Source organism: Mastomys coucha, unplaced genomic scaffold (assembly GCF_008632895.1).
Source record: "Mastomys coucha isolate ucsf_1 unplaced genomic scaffold, UCSF_Mcou_1 pScaffold2, whole genome shotgun sequence".
Classification (NCBI taxonomy): Eukaryota; Metazoa; Chordata; class Mammalia; order Rodentia; family Muridae; genus Mastomys; species Mastomys coucha.
In genome coordinates, this window is record NW_022196902.1 from 5,831,847 (window position 1) to 5,849,035 (window position 17,189).

At 39.6% G+C, this 17,189-nt stretch overlaps 1 protein-coding gene across 5 annotated transcripts in view; it reads right to left on the reverse strand.

The window, feature by feature from the left end:
* Positions 1–6,360: 6,360 nt before the first annotated feature.
* Positions 6,361–17,189, reverse strand: part of Pex3 (peroxisomal biogenesis factor 3) — a 30,287-nt gene continuing 19,458 nt past the window's right edge. For 3 of the 5 annotated variants that reach the window (XM_031380448.1, XM_031380447.1, XM_031380446.1), the window contains 5 exons: positions 16,590–16,755; positions 14,269–14,339; positions 12,973–13,095; positions 9,372–9,468; positions 6,361–6,569 (listed from right to left, as the gene is read on the reverse strand). In XM_031380448.1, the coding sequence (XP_031236308.1) occupies positions 6,486–6,569; positions 9,372–9,468; positions 12,973–13,095; positions 14,269–14,339; positions 16,590–16,755 (541 nt within the window). In that variant the 3' untranslated portion in view covers positions 6,361–6,485. The remainder of the gene's footprint in view (positions 6,570–9,371; positions 9,469–12,972; positions 13,096–14,268; positions 14,340–16,589; positions 16,756–17,189) is intronic. The other 2 variants (XM_031380445.1, XM_031380444.1) reach the window with 2 other exon arrangements.

The following is a 17,189-nucleotide window of genomic DNA, read 5'->3' on the forward strand; positions in this document are numbered from 1 at the left end:
ATCCAAAGCAGTGTTGTAGAAATCCTTTTTAAAAAATTATTTATTATATGTATATGAGTACACTGTAGCTGTCTTCAGAAACACTGGAAAAAGGCATCAGATCCCATCACAGATGGTTGTGAGCCACCATGTGGTTGCTGGGAATTAAACTCAGGACCTCTGGAAGAACAGTCAGTGCTCTTAACCACTGAGCCATCTCTCCAGCCCCATGTTGTAAGCATCTTGACATAGCTGTTGAGTCATCTGTTTAAGAAAGTGTTTTTGAGAGAAAAGAAAATGTGAACTGCTTAAATTCTTTACTTGATATAGTTGAAAATAAAAGGAGACAATAAGATGCCTAAAGCAAATTTCATACAGGGTTTAGCTGAGGAGTAGCTGTGTTCCTTACTTCCACATTCCTGGGATTAAACACCCAGCAAAAAAACAATGTAAGGATATAGTTACCATGGTGAGACATCTGGGAGTGAGACAGATGGTTACATTGGGTCTGCAAATGAGGCTGGAGAAATGAATATTTGGCCAACACTTGTTTTTCTGTTTCTCTCTCTTTCCTTCCCTCCCTCCCTCCCTCTCTCCCTCCTTTCTTTCCTTCCTTCCTTCCTTGTCAGATTCAGACCATGGAATGATGTTACCTACTTAGTCTTTGTACTAAAGTTAAGCTCTCTATAAATGCACTCACAGGTGTGTTCAGAGGCATTCCTGTAGGTGGGTCCAAACTCAGAATGACAAGGAAAATTAACCATTGCAGTACCTCATAACTTGACATGTGAATTAACATATTGTTAACCCTAAGGCTCCAGCCCTTGTCCTCTGTTGTATGACAAAATTTGTCCTGCTACAATGTGTGTGAGACATGTCTAATAATCCCAGATAGGGAATAAGTGTTGTAGCTCTGAGGGGCAAGGGTTCCACAAATGGAAGCATTGCAGCTCCAAAAGGTATCCTGGCTGTCAGGAGCCAAAGAATACCATGAAGTCAACCTCACGAGAAACCTCACATAAAACATTCATTGGAAAAGGCACGAGGGGGTGGCTCCCTCTGTTTCAGCTCAAAATAGGGAACTAAGCAGGAATCTGGCTTAGATAGGGTTTTTGCGGGTAGAGTTTTCTAGGGTGGAGATCTCCACGGTAGGGATCGGTGAGATTTCAAGTCCTGAGCTTGGGGCAAGGCCAGCGACTGGTGGAGTTTCAAGTTCAGGAATTGGTGGGGTTTCAAATCTCTTAAGCTTGGACCTTTACCCTATACTCAAGGCAGGCCAAAGTATGGACACTACCAAAGCCCTACTTGGTGAACTAGTGCATTTTACTGGAGTTGTAGGAATGTGGGTGAGAAGTTATGTACAGCCACAGAAATAATTCAAGGATAGCTTCATCGCCAAGGCCACTCTGAAGGGATGCTAGCCCACTTGATCATGTGGCGACAGCAGCCTTGTCCTTCTCCCCCATTCCCTTGCTGAGAAACTGTTAGATTACATTCCTAAAGCTACACAAGATCTGCTCCCTTGATGTGCACTTTCTCCTCCTGAGGCTGACTACCAAGGTCCAGCTAGCAATGTATTTAAGTTCGGCAATCCAAAGCCCCCTTTGGCTCACTTAATTAACATGCCCAGTTAGAGTTAAACACCTCACCCTAACCCAGGTTTCCATTTACCTTTATAAGCTGACAGAAAGGTTTCTCTTAGATATGGTAAAACTCTTGACCATTGTGAGTGCTTCAGACTTGTCTTGTCTGAAGCTTTAAACTCATTGTTCTCCGCACTAAGCTGAATTTTTGTTTATCATTCTGCTTACTATAGATCTCAGAGCGGCAAGCAATGACTCGCCACAGAGTAGCTGTTACAATGTCTTAAGATTTTCCTGGCCACATTTCATTACGTTAATCCCACAGGATGAGAGTAAGACCACTACTACCATTTTGGGCCATATTTGAAGCCAGCTTGATTTTGTTGAACTGCATCAAGAGCTGCCCAGCAACTGCCTCCTAAGTCCAATTAAAGAGGGCAGTCCTGAATCCATTTAAAGAGTAAAAATCACAAGTAGCTATAAAGCAGGTTCACAGAAGAGAAACAATGGGACAGTAAGGAAGTACAGAAAAATGTCCAAAATAACAAAACCCACCATGATTAGAGAGGATCGGGAAGGGACAGGCAGGGTCAGGGGGGGCCAGGGAAGAGCAGGGAGGATGAGGGCAGGGAGGGTCAGGAAGGGCCAGGAAAGGTCAGGGAGGATGGGGGCACAGGGAGGGTCAGGAAGGGCCAGGGAAGGTCACGGAGGATGGGGGGCACAGGGAGGGTCAGGGAGGGCCAGGGTGCGTCAGGAAGGACCAGGGTCTAAAAAACAAGTCAAGGTCATGGGTTGGGGCAGGTCAGGCTCCAGGAAACAGACTTAAAAACAGCAACTAAGCTCTTACAGTAAGTGGAAATTTATTTTAAACAATATAGCATAATGGCTCCTGCCTTCAAAATGGAGTTAGGCAGATTCTTCAGTTCTTTTTAGCTTTCCCTTCAGTCACATTTTTCATGATCCAAGAGGAAAGCAGCCAAGGGTTGTTTTGTTTCCAAAGAATCTCCATTCTCTCTGAAGTCTTGTGAGTTGGGACTTCACTATGCTTGTCTTAGCATTCTCATTTTCTGAATTCCCACTAGATTGAGCCATACCTATGCACGTCTTTATCTAGTGTTTCTTAAGCAGGAAGCTCCAGACTCTACCACATGCCCGCCCCCCCAAACCAGTTCTGTGGTTCATAGACCATATGTTGCTTCTTGGTACACATTTTCCATATTACTTATTGCCTTGCTTTGACAAAATACCTAAGGAAGACAACTTAAGAAAAGGTCTATTTGGCTCACAATGAAAGGGTTCAGAGTCTCATGGTGGGGAAGATGTGTGGGCAGAAGCATGAAGCAGCTGGTCACACTGTCAGGAAACAGAGATGAAGGCTTGTATTCCACGCATTGTATCATTTCGCTTCAGTCTGGGATTCCAGCCCATGGAATGGAGCTATCCACATGCAAGGTGAATCTCACTGTAGCACTCAAGACCAAAGACACACCTTGGCAATTGCAATCTAGTTGACAATGGAAATTAGCCACCACAGGAGCTTTGAGAGAGGCACATTATAAGATATGTCTCCGCATTCAGAGGGGCTGATAAGATGTTCTGCCAATAACTAGACTACATAACAAAAATGTATGAGCATCTAAACTCAAATCTATTTAGGGTATATTTTGCTTCCATGTGAAATGTACTATATTTGTGTCTATAAATATTGTAAGGATTCAAAAATCACTAAAGCATATTGTTAAGATCATCTGTGGCATGGAAGACAAGAATTATCAAGATAATTAAAAATCATTATCAGGTAACAGTTTTGGTCCTACAATTAATCTTTTCCTTAGAGTCATCTTGTTTGAATTTCAGTCTGTTTGTATACTTACTGCCTTAATATCGAAGGCAAAACCAACTAGATTACTTGATTGAATAAAATAGACACTGATGTTGACTTTACCATTCTAAATTCATGGGTTCCTCTCTGTTTCTTATGAATGCCATACAGAGGTGACAGGGCTGCTCTAAAAGGTCAGCGTGTTCAAATACCTATGAATTAGGAAAAACTTCACTTTACTTTTGTTAAGTAAAAAACTACTAGATACGAATTTGCCAGCCTTATCTCTAAGCAAAATAAATGCCCTTCTCAGCTTTACACACCTATAATAAAGTCTATTTATTGTGTCTGGAAGTGGAAACGCTTAGAAGCAACAATGTCCATTTAAACAATTCACTAATTAGCTAATGCTCATTTCCTGCTGAATAGGCTAGGATAAGCAACGGTTTCCAGTGAGTGGTACACCCTCCAGTCCCATTCCCACGTGGTGTATGTGTACCAAAGCTTAGCTATGTGGCTGCAGTGGGCTATATCCATCTCTTGAACCTCCAAAATGTGATCTTAAAAGTGAAGTCTTTATTAATGTAATTAAGTTTTGAAAGGAGCTCATGTTGGATGGGGAGGGACACTTAGACCTGAGGAAAGGACACAGACACTTAATCAGTGTTCTACTTCTTAAAAAATGAAAAAAAAAAAAAGACCCCTAGAATCTGAAGGTAAGCAACGAACAAAAGGATTTGCCCAGAGCTTTCAGAGGGAGCATAGTGCTACTGACACCTTGGTTTTAGATTTCACAGCAGAATTTAAAAAAAAAAAAAGGAATTTCTGTTTTTTGTTTTGTTTTTGAGACAGGGTTTCTCTGTGTAGCTTCGGCTGTCTCACTCACTCTGTAGACCAAGCTGGCCTCAAACTCAGAAATCCATCTGCCTCTGCCTCCCAAGTGCTGGGATTAAAGGCGTGCACTACCACTGCCCGGCAATTTTTGGTGTTTCAAGTAATGCAGTTAACAATAATTTGCTATGGCAGCCCTAGAAGACTAATACAAATCAATTCTGCCAGGGGAATATCTCATTACCTTGATTGTATAAGCTAATGACCAGAGAACTGCAGTTTCCTTGACAGCTACATTGAATATTGTGCAATGACTAGATAAAAGTGTGGCCTTAGGCAGGGCGGCGGTGGCGCACGCCTCTAATCCCAGCACTTGGGAGGCAGAGAAAGGTGGATTTCTGAGTTCAAGGCCAGCCTGGTCTACAGAGTGAGTTCCAGGACAGCCAGGGCTATACAGAGAAACCCTGTCTTGAAAAATCAAAAACAAACAAACAAAAAACTGTTGGATCAATGTGAGTAACTCAGTACTAAAAGATGGGGAAGTGTAATGCCACCTACATGGATGATGTGATTTTTACCAGAAAGGCAATGGAGAACGCCCCTCAGTAGACTTATAGGGCCTTCCCTGTATGTGTAATTACTACTGGGGAACACAGATGCACCATGAAAAGTGAGACAAGGCCTAAATTGTATGGGAAATACTTACTAAGAATGTTTAGATTTTTAAGTTAAAGTGTCTAAGGCTTTGTGATAGCCCGTTTTAAATCACTTTCTAACCAAACTGTTCAAGACAAGAGGGTTCTAGCACTGTTAGGAGCAAATCAGTACTATGCAGCATCATTAACTTTAAATGCATAGGTTATTTCACTGCTTTTAAACCTTGCCACCTCATCGATGCTCTTGACTCTGCAGGTGCTGATGACTCCAGGTGATAATTTTCTGCTGGACAATTTTCCTGACAAGGCTATAACTGTGTGATTTCAAAGTTTCTCTGCTTGAAAGCCTGGGCATTTTTGGATGAGATGCATGGCATATATATATCTCCTATTATCAAGTGTTAACAATGAGTGTGTCTCTTCTGAGCTCTTTCTTTATACATGGTTGTCTTGTTACAGACCTCAGCCAAACTTTACAAAGACCTTTACCATTCATTTTCTACCATCTCCTATTTAGCTATATTGTTTAATGTGGCAGGGATATAAAGCTATATTCTGAGAGCAATCTATTACCAGATACAGCTAATCCATTGCTGACACATGAGTCAGTCAGGTCTGCCTGAATGCCATTCTCAATGAAGAACCACAGGTAAGCTAGAGACAAGAGATAATTTATTTTTATTTACAGTTTTTCTGAAAAAAAAAAAAACAAAAAACAAAACAAGTTATAAGAAAGCACCAACTATATACCAGTTAAAACTTTAAACTAGCAAGCTCTCTTAAAAAAAAAAGAGCAAAAATATTACTAAAGAACAAATAAATTAATGGCTAAAAGGTATTAACTAAACGAAACTATATTTTATTAAAATAGTTTATTGCAACAATTATACTCAAGATCAATACAAAGTTATTAAATTTATACACAAATGAATAAACCTGTAAGTATTAATAATTGTGAGTAAACAAGATAACATTAGCCTGAAAATCTATATGCAATCTTCTGAGGGTTGCTAACAAAGCTTTAGAAAATGCTGCAAATAAATATTGAAGAAACAACAGCAAAGAAAATAGAGTTGATGATGGGTTCAAATCCACTGATTCCTAGATGATAAGCCCTCTGGCAGGTGTGTGTGAGCAAATTACGTGTGCCTTCTAAGGGTGGCCGGAGAGAATCTGGCTTGCTCTTGCTTACTTCAGAGTCCAGGAAACTTCATAATTAGTTAAACATCCTAATTTCAGAGTCCACCCATGCTAAATCTACTTTTCCAGACATATCTTCCCTCATTATATGTATAAAAGGACACCACATTCCATTCCATGTACCTATAAAAGTACCTACTTGGTTTGGATCAGCTATCCAGACTGTAAGAAATCATGATTGATCCTGATGTAATTTGCACACCAGTTAGATACACCTGATGAAGTAGACTGCTGATGAATTAAAAATACAGTAAGGTGCTAAATGAATCTACTTCATTATGAAATGAAGACTTTGCTCAAGAATAGATTTTATTAGCCATTTGGTTGCAAATTGTCACTCTAGGTATAGGTGATTTATTCAGAGTACTTTTTAATGTAGATGAATCCGATGTAGTCTTTCTTGAAAGAAAACAATCATTTCTCCAGTTGTTGGGGGGTACTAAATGCTTCGTACACATTAGCAGCAAAGTCTTTCACTTGCTCCATCATCAGCAGATCCTGGTAACAATGATGACAGAACAGATTGCAAGAGGTTAGATGGTATGAAATTCATCTCTACAAGGCAATGCATCTGTCTTGAAGCTTTGTGTACTTAGGAACAAGGAGAAAGTAAGGGAAGGCATGCTTTTCTTACACTAAACCACAGGAAATACTGGTCAGTTTCTTATTTCTAGAAAATAAAGCATATAATTCTTACAGATGTAGTATATATCTATTTTATATGAACACATACACATACACCATACACATACACTTTATAGCAAAGGTTCTCAACCTCCTGATGGTGAATATAAAGCTGTGGGAAGAAATCACCTGTTGTTTTAATGAACTGAAATGTCATGTTTCCTTAAGGCAGGACCACAGGCCTCAAACTGCGTCAGTATTAATTGGGAAAAGGGAATTTCTTCAATGTAAACCAGACTCTTTAAAATTCTTACGACAGTGTGGAAGTTATCAGAACTTCCGATACATCTTGTCAGTTCAGAAAGAAGCAACATTCCTATCTCCTAAATCTTCTTTTAAATGTATTTTGAGAACTATAAAATGTTTTCCTTTAAAATGATGGGAAGTGAACTCATGAGGCCCCAGGGAGTGGGGAGGTCTGGTGGGGTGGGGACATCCTCAAGGAGACAGGGAGTGGGTGGGGAAGGTATGGGATGTGGAGCAGTCAGAGGGTGGACCGGGATGGGGATAAAATCTGGAATGTAAGAAAAAGATTAAATAAAATTTAAAAAACGGGGTGGGGTGGTGGTGGTGGTGGTGGTGCCGTTTTCCTGAGGCTGCTTCTGCACTTCTGCAGTATAGCTGCAATGCATCTCAGGCATCCACACACCTCCTGCAAGTGTAAACTGACTCCAGTACTCAGATGATAAGGTGTGTTTGCTTGGTTTTGGCATAGGTCTTGTTGTAGCCCACACTGGCCTTGGCTTGGCACTCCAGCCTTGGCCTGAATGCCAGGGTTACTGATGTGCATCGTCACACCCAGCTGCTGCTTATATTATTGTGTAAATGAAAAACACATAAATGTCTTAAGCTTAGAGATTTTTCCATTACTAAAAACCAAAACACAAGCAGGACCCAGTGACACAAAGATGGACACAGAGGAGTCCTCGGCTGTCTCCACCCTGAACTACTCACACAAGGAAACAAACAAAAACCATATTTACCATTAAATGGCATCTACCCCAGCACACCTTTACTAAATCAAGCTGACGATTACTAACTCATGTGTGGGTAGGGAGCTGCTTGCCACATTTGTGTTTATAAGTTCAGTCTGCTTCTACACCTGACTGGCCTGGTGTTCTATTTAAACAATCTGTTGCAAGTGCTCTGCTACTATTTACTCTGTGGAGCGAGTTACTGGACTTGGCCTTCACATGACCAATTTTCCTGTTGTTGTTTTCATTGTCTCTGTAGTTTTCTCAATCCAAAAGGCACAGTTTGGTGCTACATGGGGCCAACAAAAACATGAACATCAAGATAGTTATGTCTCTCAGTTCAGGGACAGTATGATGCTTTTCTCTTATTATCTTTCAGTTGATCCTGTGTGGGTTTCTATGTCCGTAGGAACCATAAGCTTTCCCCTCATTTTCTTGGACTCTTGAAGTCATGTCTGTAAATCCTAATGGAGCACTGACTGAAAGCACATTTCTTGAGCAGTTGGACTCAATATCTGAAGATAACCATGTCAAAGGCATTCCAGCCTTCACTACCACAGATCCATTTGCTCTTTGGTAAAGCCCATGGGTCCTTATTCAAAATCATGACTACAAATGCAGACAATAAAGCCTACCTTTTGGGTCTGATTATCAGTTATGTGGGTTTAAATTAAAATGCAATGTACAAAATTACTTAAGCCTTAAAGCTATGGCTGCTGTATTATTCACTGTTGTATTTTCATGAATTTGTTAAAATGGATGTTTACAGGTCATGCCAGACATGTTGGCAGAAGCAGAACTGTGTAAGGCGTAAGCTCAGTGACATGCCATCGGCCTTCTTTACTGGTTCTTCTGCAGTGTGAATGGCTAGCTCTTAGGTTTGGGAGGTGTGACCAGAGAGCACAGGGCAGAGCCACCTGGGTCTAAAGGACAGGCTAATGACTCAACAGGAGCGGAAGCCCCTAGTCATTGGCTCTGTACTGCCACAAGAGGATAAAGTCTCTCTAGAACACACATTATATGGCTTCAGAAAATGACACTAGGAAGACGTACATGTACATGGAGGCCTTAGAATCTGCACAGCACATCACCACAGCTGTTTGCCACTGAGCCATGCTGTAAACCTTTTAAACCTCGAGTTTGTGGGTGACTGAGAAACGTCCATAGATCCAAAGCCATCCTCTACTAGAGCACTTTCCAGAATGAACTCCGAAGGAGAGAAACAGTGGAGCTGTAGCTAGTGTGGGGAGAACTCTGTATCTTCTGGTGAGGCTTCGGCAAGCAGCCTGGTGAGGTACTCCTGACAGCTACTCTATTAGTTATGAAAACATCCTGTTTACCACATACTTTTAAAGTTTTTTTTCAAACTATGAAGAACTGCATTGTTAATGCAAAGTATGATGCTCCACAAATTATTGCTAGTCGCCAGGACATCCTCCCCGGAGCGCAGTCTAACGAGAGTTGGACAGCAGGGGAAAAGTACTGCTATGAATTTGCTGTTAAGCTCTTGTGGGCAAGCTTCCACTAGGAATATGGTTGCACGCTCTATTTTAAATGAATGATCACAGCAGGGAGTGTACTGTCATTTTGGAAACAACCATGAACACAGCTTCTTTTCAGTACTCCCAAGCTTCTCACTTACCTGCACAAAATGACTAGGCGTCTCACTGCAAACTGAATGGATCTGTCCATTCACTATGGGAATGATCTTAGCTAGAGGCAGGCTGACACTGGACAGACTGAAAACAAATTACCACAGCAGTTACTTTCTGAAATATACACAGGCATTTAACATGTTAATTATAAAAGTATACACATATCACTGAAGAATACTTATAGAAATATATTAATAGAAAACCAAAATATAACTTTCCCACGTAAAAATAATAACTAGAGTTAATTTTGTGGATACTTTCTTCTGACAATTTTTATATATTTTTATACTTTTTAATTCTTTTTCAACGAAAGCTCTCTACCATATTTTTGTCATAAGAACCTTTAATGCTTTCTATGTTTCTGTCTGTTGTTTTCAATGATTAGGTAGTAGCCCATACGAGCTATCGCACTGTCACCAGCTCCCTAGAGCCAGCACTCAAGTTCTTGTCCAAGTTTTTTCAATATTTATTTGAGTTATCTGTGTAAACAGAGTTCTGGGTCAAAGGGTACATGTTTAATGTCTGCAGTATCCATGCCAGCTGCTTCTGGTCTCCCTATTGAGTGAGAAGTCCTGCCTCGGTGCCTCTCCCGCACCACATACTCCTGTCCTTCATCTTGGTCCCCCTGACAGGTGAACACATTGTAAGTCTTTATTCCTTGTGAACTTTCAGTCATTATCTGACCAGGTTAACTTTACTATCATGTGACATTATACCAATAGAATTGCCTTCCAATCTCCCATGGGGTTTCAATAGTATTTTGATCATATCTATAGACTGATGTTAGGAGAAGAATTTAACCCTTTTATTTTCCTGGGTTTCTAAGTATAAAGTTCTGTGGCTGTCAAACAATATTTTTCCAGTTAAAAATGATCTTACATTTTGAAAGAATATACTTAACTTAGAAAATTATGAGTCAATTAACACCTTATTAGTTGTCTATCTTAAAAATAAATATAAGAAAATTCAATGGTGCTCTTAAATTTTGGTCTTTAAAATTAGTATTTTCTTAGTCTTTTTACATTCATCAGAATATGCAAAAGTACAATCTGAACACCCAATATATACAATCTTATTTAACACCCCAATATAGACAATCTTGTTTCTGTTTCTGAATGTAATAAAAATCAGTCTGCTTCATCAATAAGCATATTTGCTCTTGATTTTAATTTTTATTATATCAATTTTTATTTATAGTAAGATACAATAAATTTCTTTCAACCAACAGTAAAGATGATTTTTGTCCTGCTAACATTTTTATTATTTACTGTGCACGTATGTGTGTGTGTGTGTATGTGTGTGTGTGTGTGTGTGTGTGTGTGTGTGTATGCAAGGGAAGGGAAGGGAAGAGTACAAACTGGAGGAGTCAATTCTTTCTTCACACCATGCAGGTTACAAGAATTGAACGTGGGTCAGCAGGCTTGGCAGTAGGCGGCTTTACCAACAGAGCCATCCTGCAGGCGTTGTTTTATTAATATGTTTTTGTTATTGTTCCCTGTAATAGTTTTCCAAACATTTAGTCCTTTCATTTTTGATATTATTCCTAGTTAGTAATAATGCTGAAGTATAACTAAAATTCTATTTTCTGATGTCATTCATGTTATTGTCCATTCAGCCTTCCTTGCCTTTAGACCTAAAATAACTTTTTTTTTTTTTTTTTAACTCATCACTTGAAAAATCTTAAGGTTACTTTAAGCTCTAAGGTGAGAGGTGGAGAGCTGGCTCAGAGGTTAAAAGCACTGACTGTTCTTGCAGAGGACTAGGGTTCAACTCCCAGCACCCACATCAGGCAGCTCACAACCATGTCGTCCTCCAGTTTTTGGGGTTTTGGCCCTCTCCTGGCTTCCTCAAGCACTAGCACATGTATGGCAAATAGTAACACACATACAAATGTAATTTTAAAAAATTAATTTTTAAAATAAAACAAATGTTTAAAAATGAAAAGAATGACAGTGGTTGTAACATAAACAAATTCTTGATCTCACACACTGAGCTGCACTCCAACTGCATCAGCTCTTGACCAGCCGCCCTTCTGAACATCTACAATATCATCTCCTCCTCCTGCACTGCCAGCGTTTGCTACATTCACCTGGACCTTCAGGTCTCAGTTACATTTCGAGCCGCTCCTTAGTGGCCTGTGTTCTTTTGCTTCTCTTAGCACACATTACATGCTTCCCCATCTATGGTTTCCTATTTCATATCTGTAGCCAACTTCATCCTTCAGGACTTTTAGAAACACTTCCCTCATGTTGTATGTCATCACTGTTATACAATATGGTATGGAGGTTGCAGACATCACAGCTCTTTAAGAAAATGAATCAAAGGCTAGTGAGATAGCTCAGCAGGAAAAGTCCTAAGGACCCAAGATTGATTCCCAATCCCCACATTATCAGAAAGAATCATCTCCTGAAGGCTGCCTCTCCCATGCAGACACATAGACATATGTGCATGTACACACAAATTAATGCGATTATAAAAATTATTTTTAAAGCAGGGTCTTTCTATGCAACCCTGGCTGGCCTAGAACTATTGTAATTCTGGACCCAACTACTGTAATTCTTTACCTCACTTGGGGGAGTAACTTGTACTTTGACAAGTACAAGTGATCCTGGAAATTCATTAATTGGAGTATCTTGGCTACAGAGAGTAAGATTAGTCTTCAGCTGAAATCTATTTTTAAGGTAGGTATAAACTGTCTTAAGCATGAACTTTACTACTCTGAGCACTCTAAATACTCACCATTAGGGGCAAATTATCCTTTCCTGCATAATAAAGAAGGGACCTCAAGAACCAGCCAAAATATACCTTCTCTAGACCCAGGCTAAGAGTTACATTAGAAACCCCCTAAAAAAACTCCCAACAACACAGGTAGTAACAGAACTGACAAACATTACTAATAATTGAACCAACTAGGTATTCCCAATTCTATAATGACATAAAATGAATATGTTTAAGCCTTTCTGAAAATAATTACTGAAATATAAATAAAATATAACTATAAGAATAATTCATTGAACAATAATCTACAAGAGTGTCTGGTTATTGCTATGGTCAAACCACTGAATATAATTCAGGCCAATAGTGACTACCTTTTTGGCTTTTGATTCTAAAGAATTAAAGAAAAATGGATTTTGACTTAGTAAAACGGTAGTTTCAGAATGCTGTAGTAGCAAAGGTATGGGGAGGAAAATGCAAATATTATTAAGTTCAGAAGGAACTTTTGTCAGCTACTGGGTTACAAGAGTTTAATTTGCTGTAAGTGTAGTTTATCACCTAAGACTTCTTTTTTTTATAAAGAAATTACTTATTTTTATTTTATGTATGTTTGTGTTTTGCCTGCATATATGTCTGTTTGTATGAGGGTGTTGGATCCCCTGGAATAGGAGTTACAGACAGTTATGAGCTGCCATGTGGGTGCTGGGAACTGAATTCGGGCCCTCTGGAAGAACAGCTAGTGTTCTCAACCTCTGAGCCACCTTTCTAGCTCCCTAAGATTTCTTTTTATCTGGTACAACAATATAAACATATCCAAAGCATCACATTTTAAGAGCAACTGTTCATATTATAATGTTTTATATTCCATGTTACCTGTTTATGGAGTTACCATGTTGTAGGTCCTGTTCAGTTGGTCGAAAGAATTCTGCCATGTTATCTAGAAGCCGACTGAAGCCTCTGTTTAAACAGGTATTCAAAACTGTACTAAAATCTGGACTAGATAAAATAAGAAGTATAGCACACGTTTTAGATTCCTAGTGGGCAAAACAAATAAACAAAACAACCCTCCCCAATTCAATAACTATGTGGTTGCCTTGGAGAATCATTAACATTTCTAGTTACAATCTAGTTTTCATAGCATGAAAACTGTCTAAATTTACCAAAGTCAGTTTTTCAAAATTAAGCATAACAATCTGTTGTATTGTTTAGCCTAACATCATGAGACTATTCATTAGATTTGTTTCATATTAATATGCATTTTAAAAATGTCAGCTGGCAAAAAGACAAACAAATCTATCCAGTATAGAAGCCAGCATGGAGGGTCCTCAAGGACTAACAGTACACCCATCATGTGATGTGGCTATGCCACTCCTGAGTGTTTATCCAAAAGGGTCTTAGCATGTCACACAGGCAGGCAACTGCACACTCATGTTTACTGCAGCACTATTTACAATGGCTGAGTCATGCAACCAAGCCTAGGTGTGCATCAACAGAGAGATGGAGGAATAGTACAAACAATTTGGTATATATACAAAGTGGTAATGTTTGGAAGAAAATGGATACAACTAGCGCTAATCATATTAAATAAATGAAGCCAGTCTTAGAAAGACAAGGACATTACTGTTTTCATTTGTGGGCCCCACATTTTATGTGTACACACAAAATAGTATATAGATATGTGACATGAAAGAAGGCGCGAAGCTGGCTAGGGAAACGAGTAAGACTGCTGGTTGGGAGGGGGTGACAGGGAGCACGGATAATACAGGAGAGGCCAGCAGGGAATGGGGGATATACTTGCGGTACCCAACTCTGCTTCCCTCTGCTTTACATAGGAAATCCTACCTAAAGCAGAGGAAGACATCAAAATTTTAATCTTCAAACTGGGCGGTGGCGGCATACGCCTTTAATCCCAACACTTCGGGCACGCCTTTAATCCCAGCACTTGGGAGGCAGAGGCAGGCAGATTTCTGAGTTCAAGGCCAGTCTGGTCTACAGAGTGAGTTCCAGGAAAGCCAAGGCTACACAGAGAAACCCTGTCTAGAAAAAACAAAAAACAAAACAAAACAAAACAAATTTTAGGTAATGTATTAAATATTTGCTCTGGAAACTCTAGAAAAAAGTCATATTTACACTGAAAATACAGGTAACATTTATATGCACTCTACATACCTTTCCAGCATGTCTCTTGTCTCATTGAGAAGTTTAATAGTGGTAATATCTCTGGGAGAAAGCCCATAGGCCTGTAAAAACAAAAATCTATACTTCAGAGTTGCAAATATTACAAAGTCATGAATGAAGTAATCACAATAAAGACTCAAGCATTTGGGAAACTTGAGTATCTCTGCTTTGTCAAGAAAAAAATCCTGCCAAATGAAAAAATACGTACATATAAAGGTTTATGTAAACATGTAGGCAGTATTTAAAACATGAAATGAAGCGTACTTTGTAAGGCTTTCTTTATTTGGGATGTTTTGGATGTTTCTGGCATCCATAAAGAAAGCAAGTAGCAGATGTTAAGACTAATAGGGGACAGAGTGCTGGCTCAGTAGGTCAGTGTCCTTGCACCACAGGCCTGCAGACTTGGGTGCGAATTCCCAGTGCTCTTGTGAAAATCCAGATAAGGCTACACATGCCTATAACCCAAGCACTGAGGACAGAGACCATCTCAGAACTTGCTGGCCAGTTAGCCTAGCCAGAATGTCAGGTTCCAGGTTCAGTGAAAGCCTATCTCAATGCAGTTCAGTTCAGAGCAACAGAGGAAGACACACCTGCTCTGGTCTACACATGCTTGGGTACCTGCACTCTTCCGTGGATGCACCACACACTACACACACAACACAGACCAGCACACACTTCTTGAACTATTGAGACATTTTATTAGGATGTGTGAAGTTTCTCATTCTTCTTTCCTTTCTTTTTAGTCTAACTATTGTGAAGCTCCTTGTTTTATCCTATGTCTCAGTTGAACTCAGTATGGCCTGGATCCTTGCCCCATTCTCCACTCTCCATTCAACCCTGTACATTCTTTTTACTTTGTACCACTGTTGAATTCTAAGACTTGGAAATTGTTTTACAGGTTTAGACTTTTTAAATTCTCTTGCATTTCAATGAGATCCTATTTTATAATAATTTGCTAATTTCTTTCATTAATCTCTCTCTTTTGTTTGAAACAAGGTCTCCCTATGAAACCCAAGCTAGCCTAGAACTTAGTGAACCTCCTGCCTCCTGAGTGCACAGCACAGCTGGCTCTTTCATTAATTTTGTCTCACTGGTCCTCTTTACAGTCATAAAACTCTCTTGATGGGTCACAACTTTCCTTTCCTTTCCTTCCCTCCGTCCACTGTACTTTTTATTTCTTTCTTGCTTAATCACAGTCTCTCTCAGCACCCAAACAGGCAAAGAGAAAACCCTTGAGCAACGATAATGAACACTGTAGTCTACAGGGCCTCCCTGCTAGAGAGCAATCTGTTCCAGCCTTCTCCAGCTATATGTCAGAGCTATGATTCTCCAATAGCAGAGAATGGATTCAGCTGAACCTATAAATAATAATGTAAAAGACTTACTAATTTAAAAAAGTTACAGAACCTGAATATATAACCAAAACCCTTTGGCATTCGTATTGTTCTTAATGAGAAACTTCTGTAACACCTGCTCAGGGCATACTAGGGTACAGCGCACAGTAGGGTATAGCAACACCAGGACTGGTATTAGAACAGGCCTTGTTTGCTTCTCAGTTGAGTGGCTAGAGCTTCCTTCTGGTTGTCGACCTACAACCATTATTCATTCTTTTAAAAAACATTTTACCTTTTTTTTTAAAAAGGTTTATTTATTTATCATGTGTAAGTACACTGTAGCTGTCTTCAGACACACCAGAAGAGGGCATCAGATCTCATTATGGATGGTTGTGAGCCACCATGTGGTTGCTGGGATTTGAACTCAGGACCTTCGGAAGAGCAGTCAGTGCTCTTAACCGCTGAGCCATCTCACCAGCCCAAGGTTTTACTTTTTAACCATGCGTCTCTCTCTCTCTCTCTCTCTCTCTCTCTCTCTCTCTCTCTCTCTCTCTCTCTCTCTCTCTCTCTGTGTGTGTGTGTGTATGACATTACATATATATTAACGTTAGTGTTAACAAATACATGTATTAACATTTTATATATATGTAACAACAATTAAAGAAAAAGAGGACATGACTTTAAGCAAAGCTGAATGTATTCCTAGTTTCATTAAAATTTAATTCTGCAAACTGAAGTGAAAATTTTTATCTAGCTGCACAAAGCTCTTCATGATCTTGTCGATAGTATGCTTTTCTTCTAGGTTCTCTTTGATCTCATATAAACATTGCTAGCTATTCTAACTGAACTTTTCTTATGTTTAAGGCTTTATTAAATTCTTGAAGTCTAAGACTCAGAAATCCATACTTAAAGAGAGAGTAACAGATTTGAGAAATCCAGAGTATGAGTGAGACAATGAGAACTGGTTATGAACTGTACCTGAGCTGCCAACGGCGTCTCCTCATCTGGCATCATGTACTGGCACAGTGCAGACTTGGGTACATCTTTATCATTCCAAGAAGACGAATGCTCCTCAACAAGAATTCTGATTTCTTTTAGTTTTTGCTCCAAGTCCAAAAGGGACAAGGAATGTTTAAGAGAAACACTAGAAATAGAGGAAAGTAAGTCAGATAAATTAAAATGACAGGACACCCTTCATAGCCTTCCTTTTCCAGTAAGCTGGTATCTGACACCCTGTACTATTTAGTCTAGCCTGATGCTGCTGGATTGGAATGGACTGGGAAGCCAGCCACCAGATAAGGCCATTACTACAGAGCCATAGTAAGCCTTCACACAGATTTCACAAGAAAAGCCCTGTCATAATTACAGATATTATTAGTGTAAGGGATGGGTAGGCAGATTTTAAAGTATTTTTTATATTTCTAATTTGTTTGGAAACCAGTCAATAAACAATAAAATCTGAAAAATAGTCCCCAGTGTGAAAAGGCTGACATTGATCTAGTAGATTATAACACGTATGCAGGGTTGGTGTCTGCATCAGATGACCCAGTTCCCTACGACAGTCCTGTCATCCCCCTT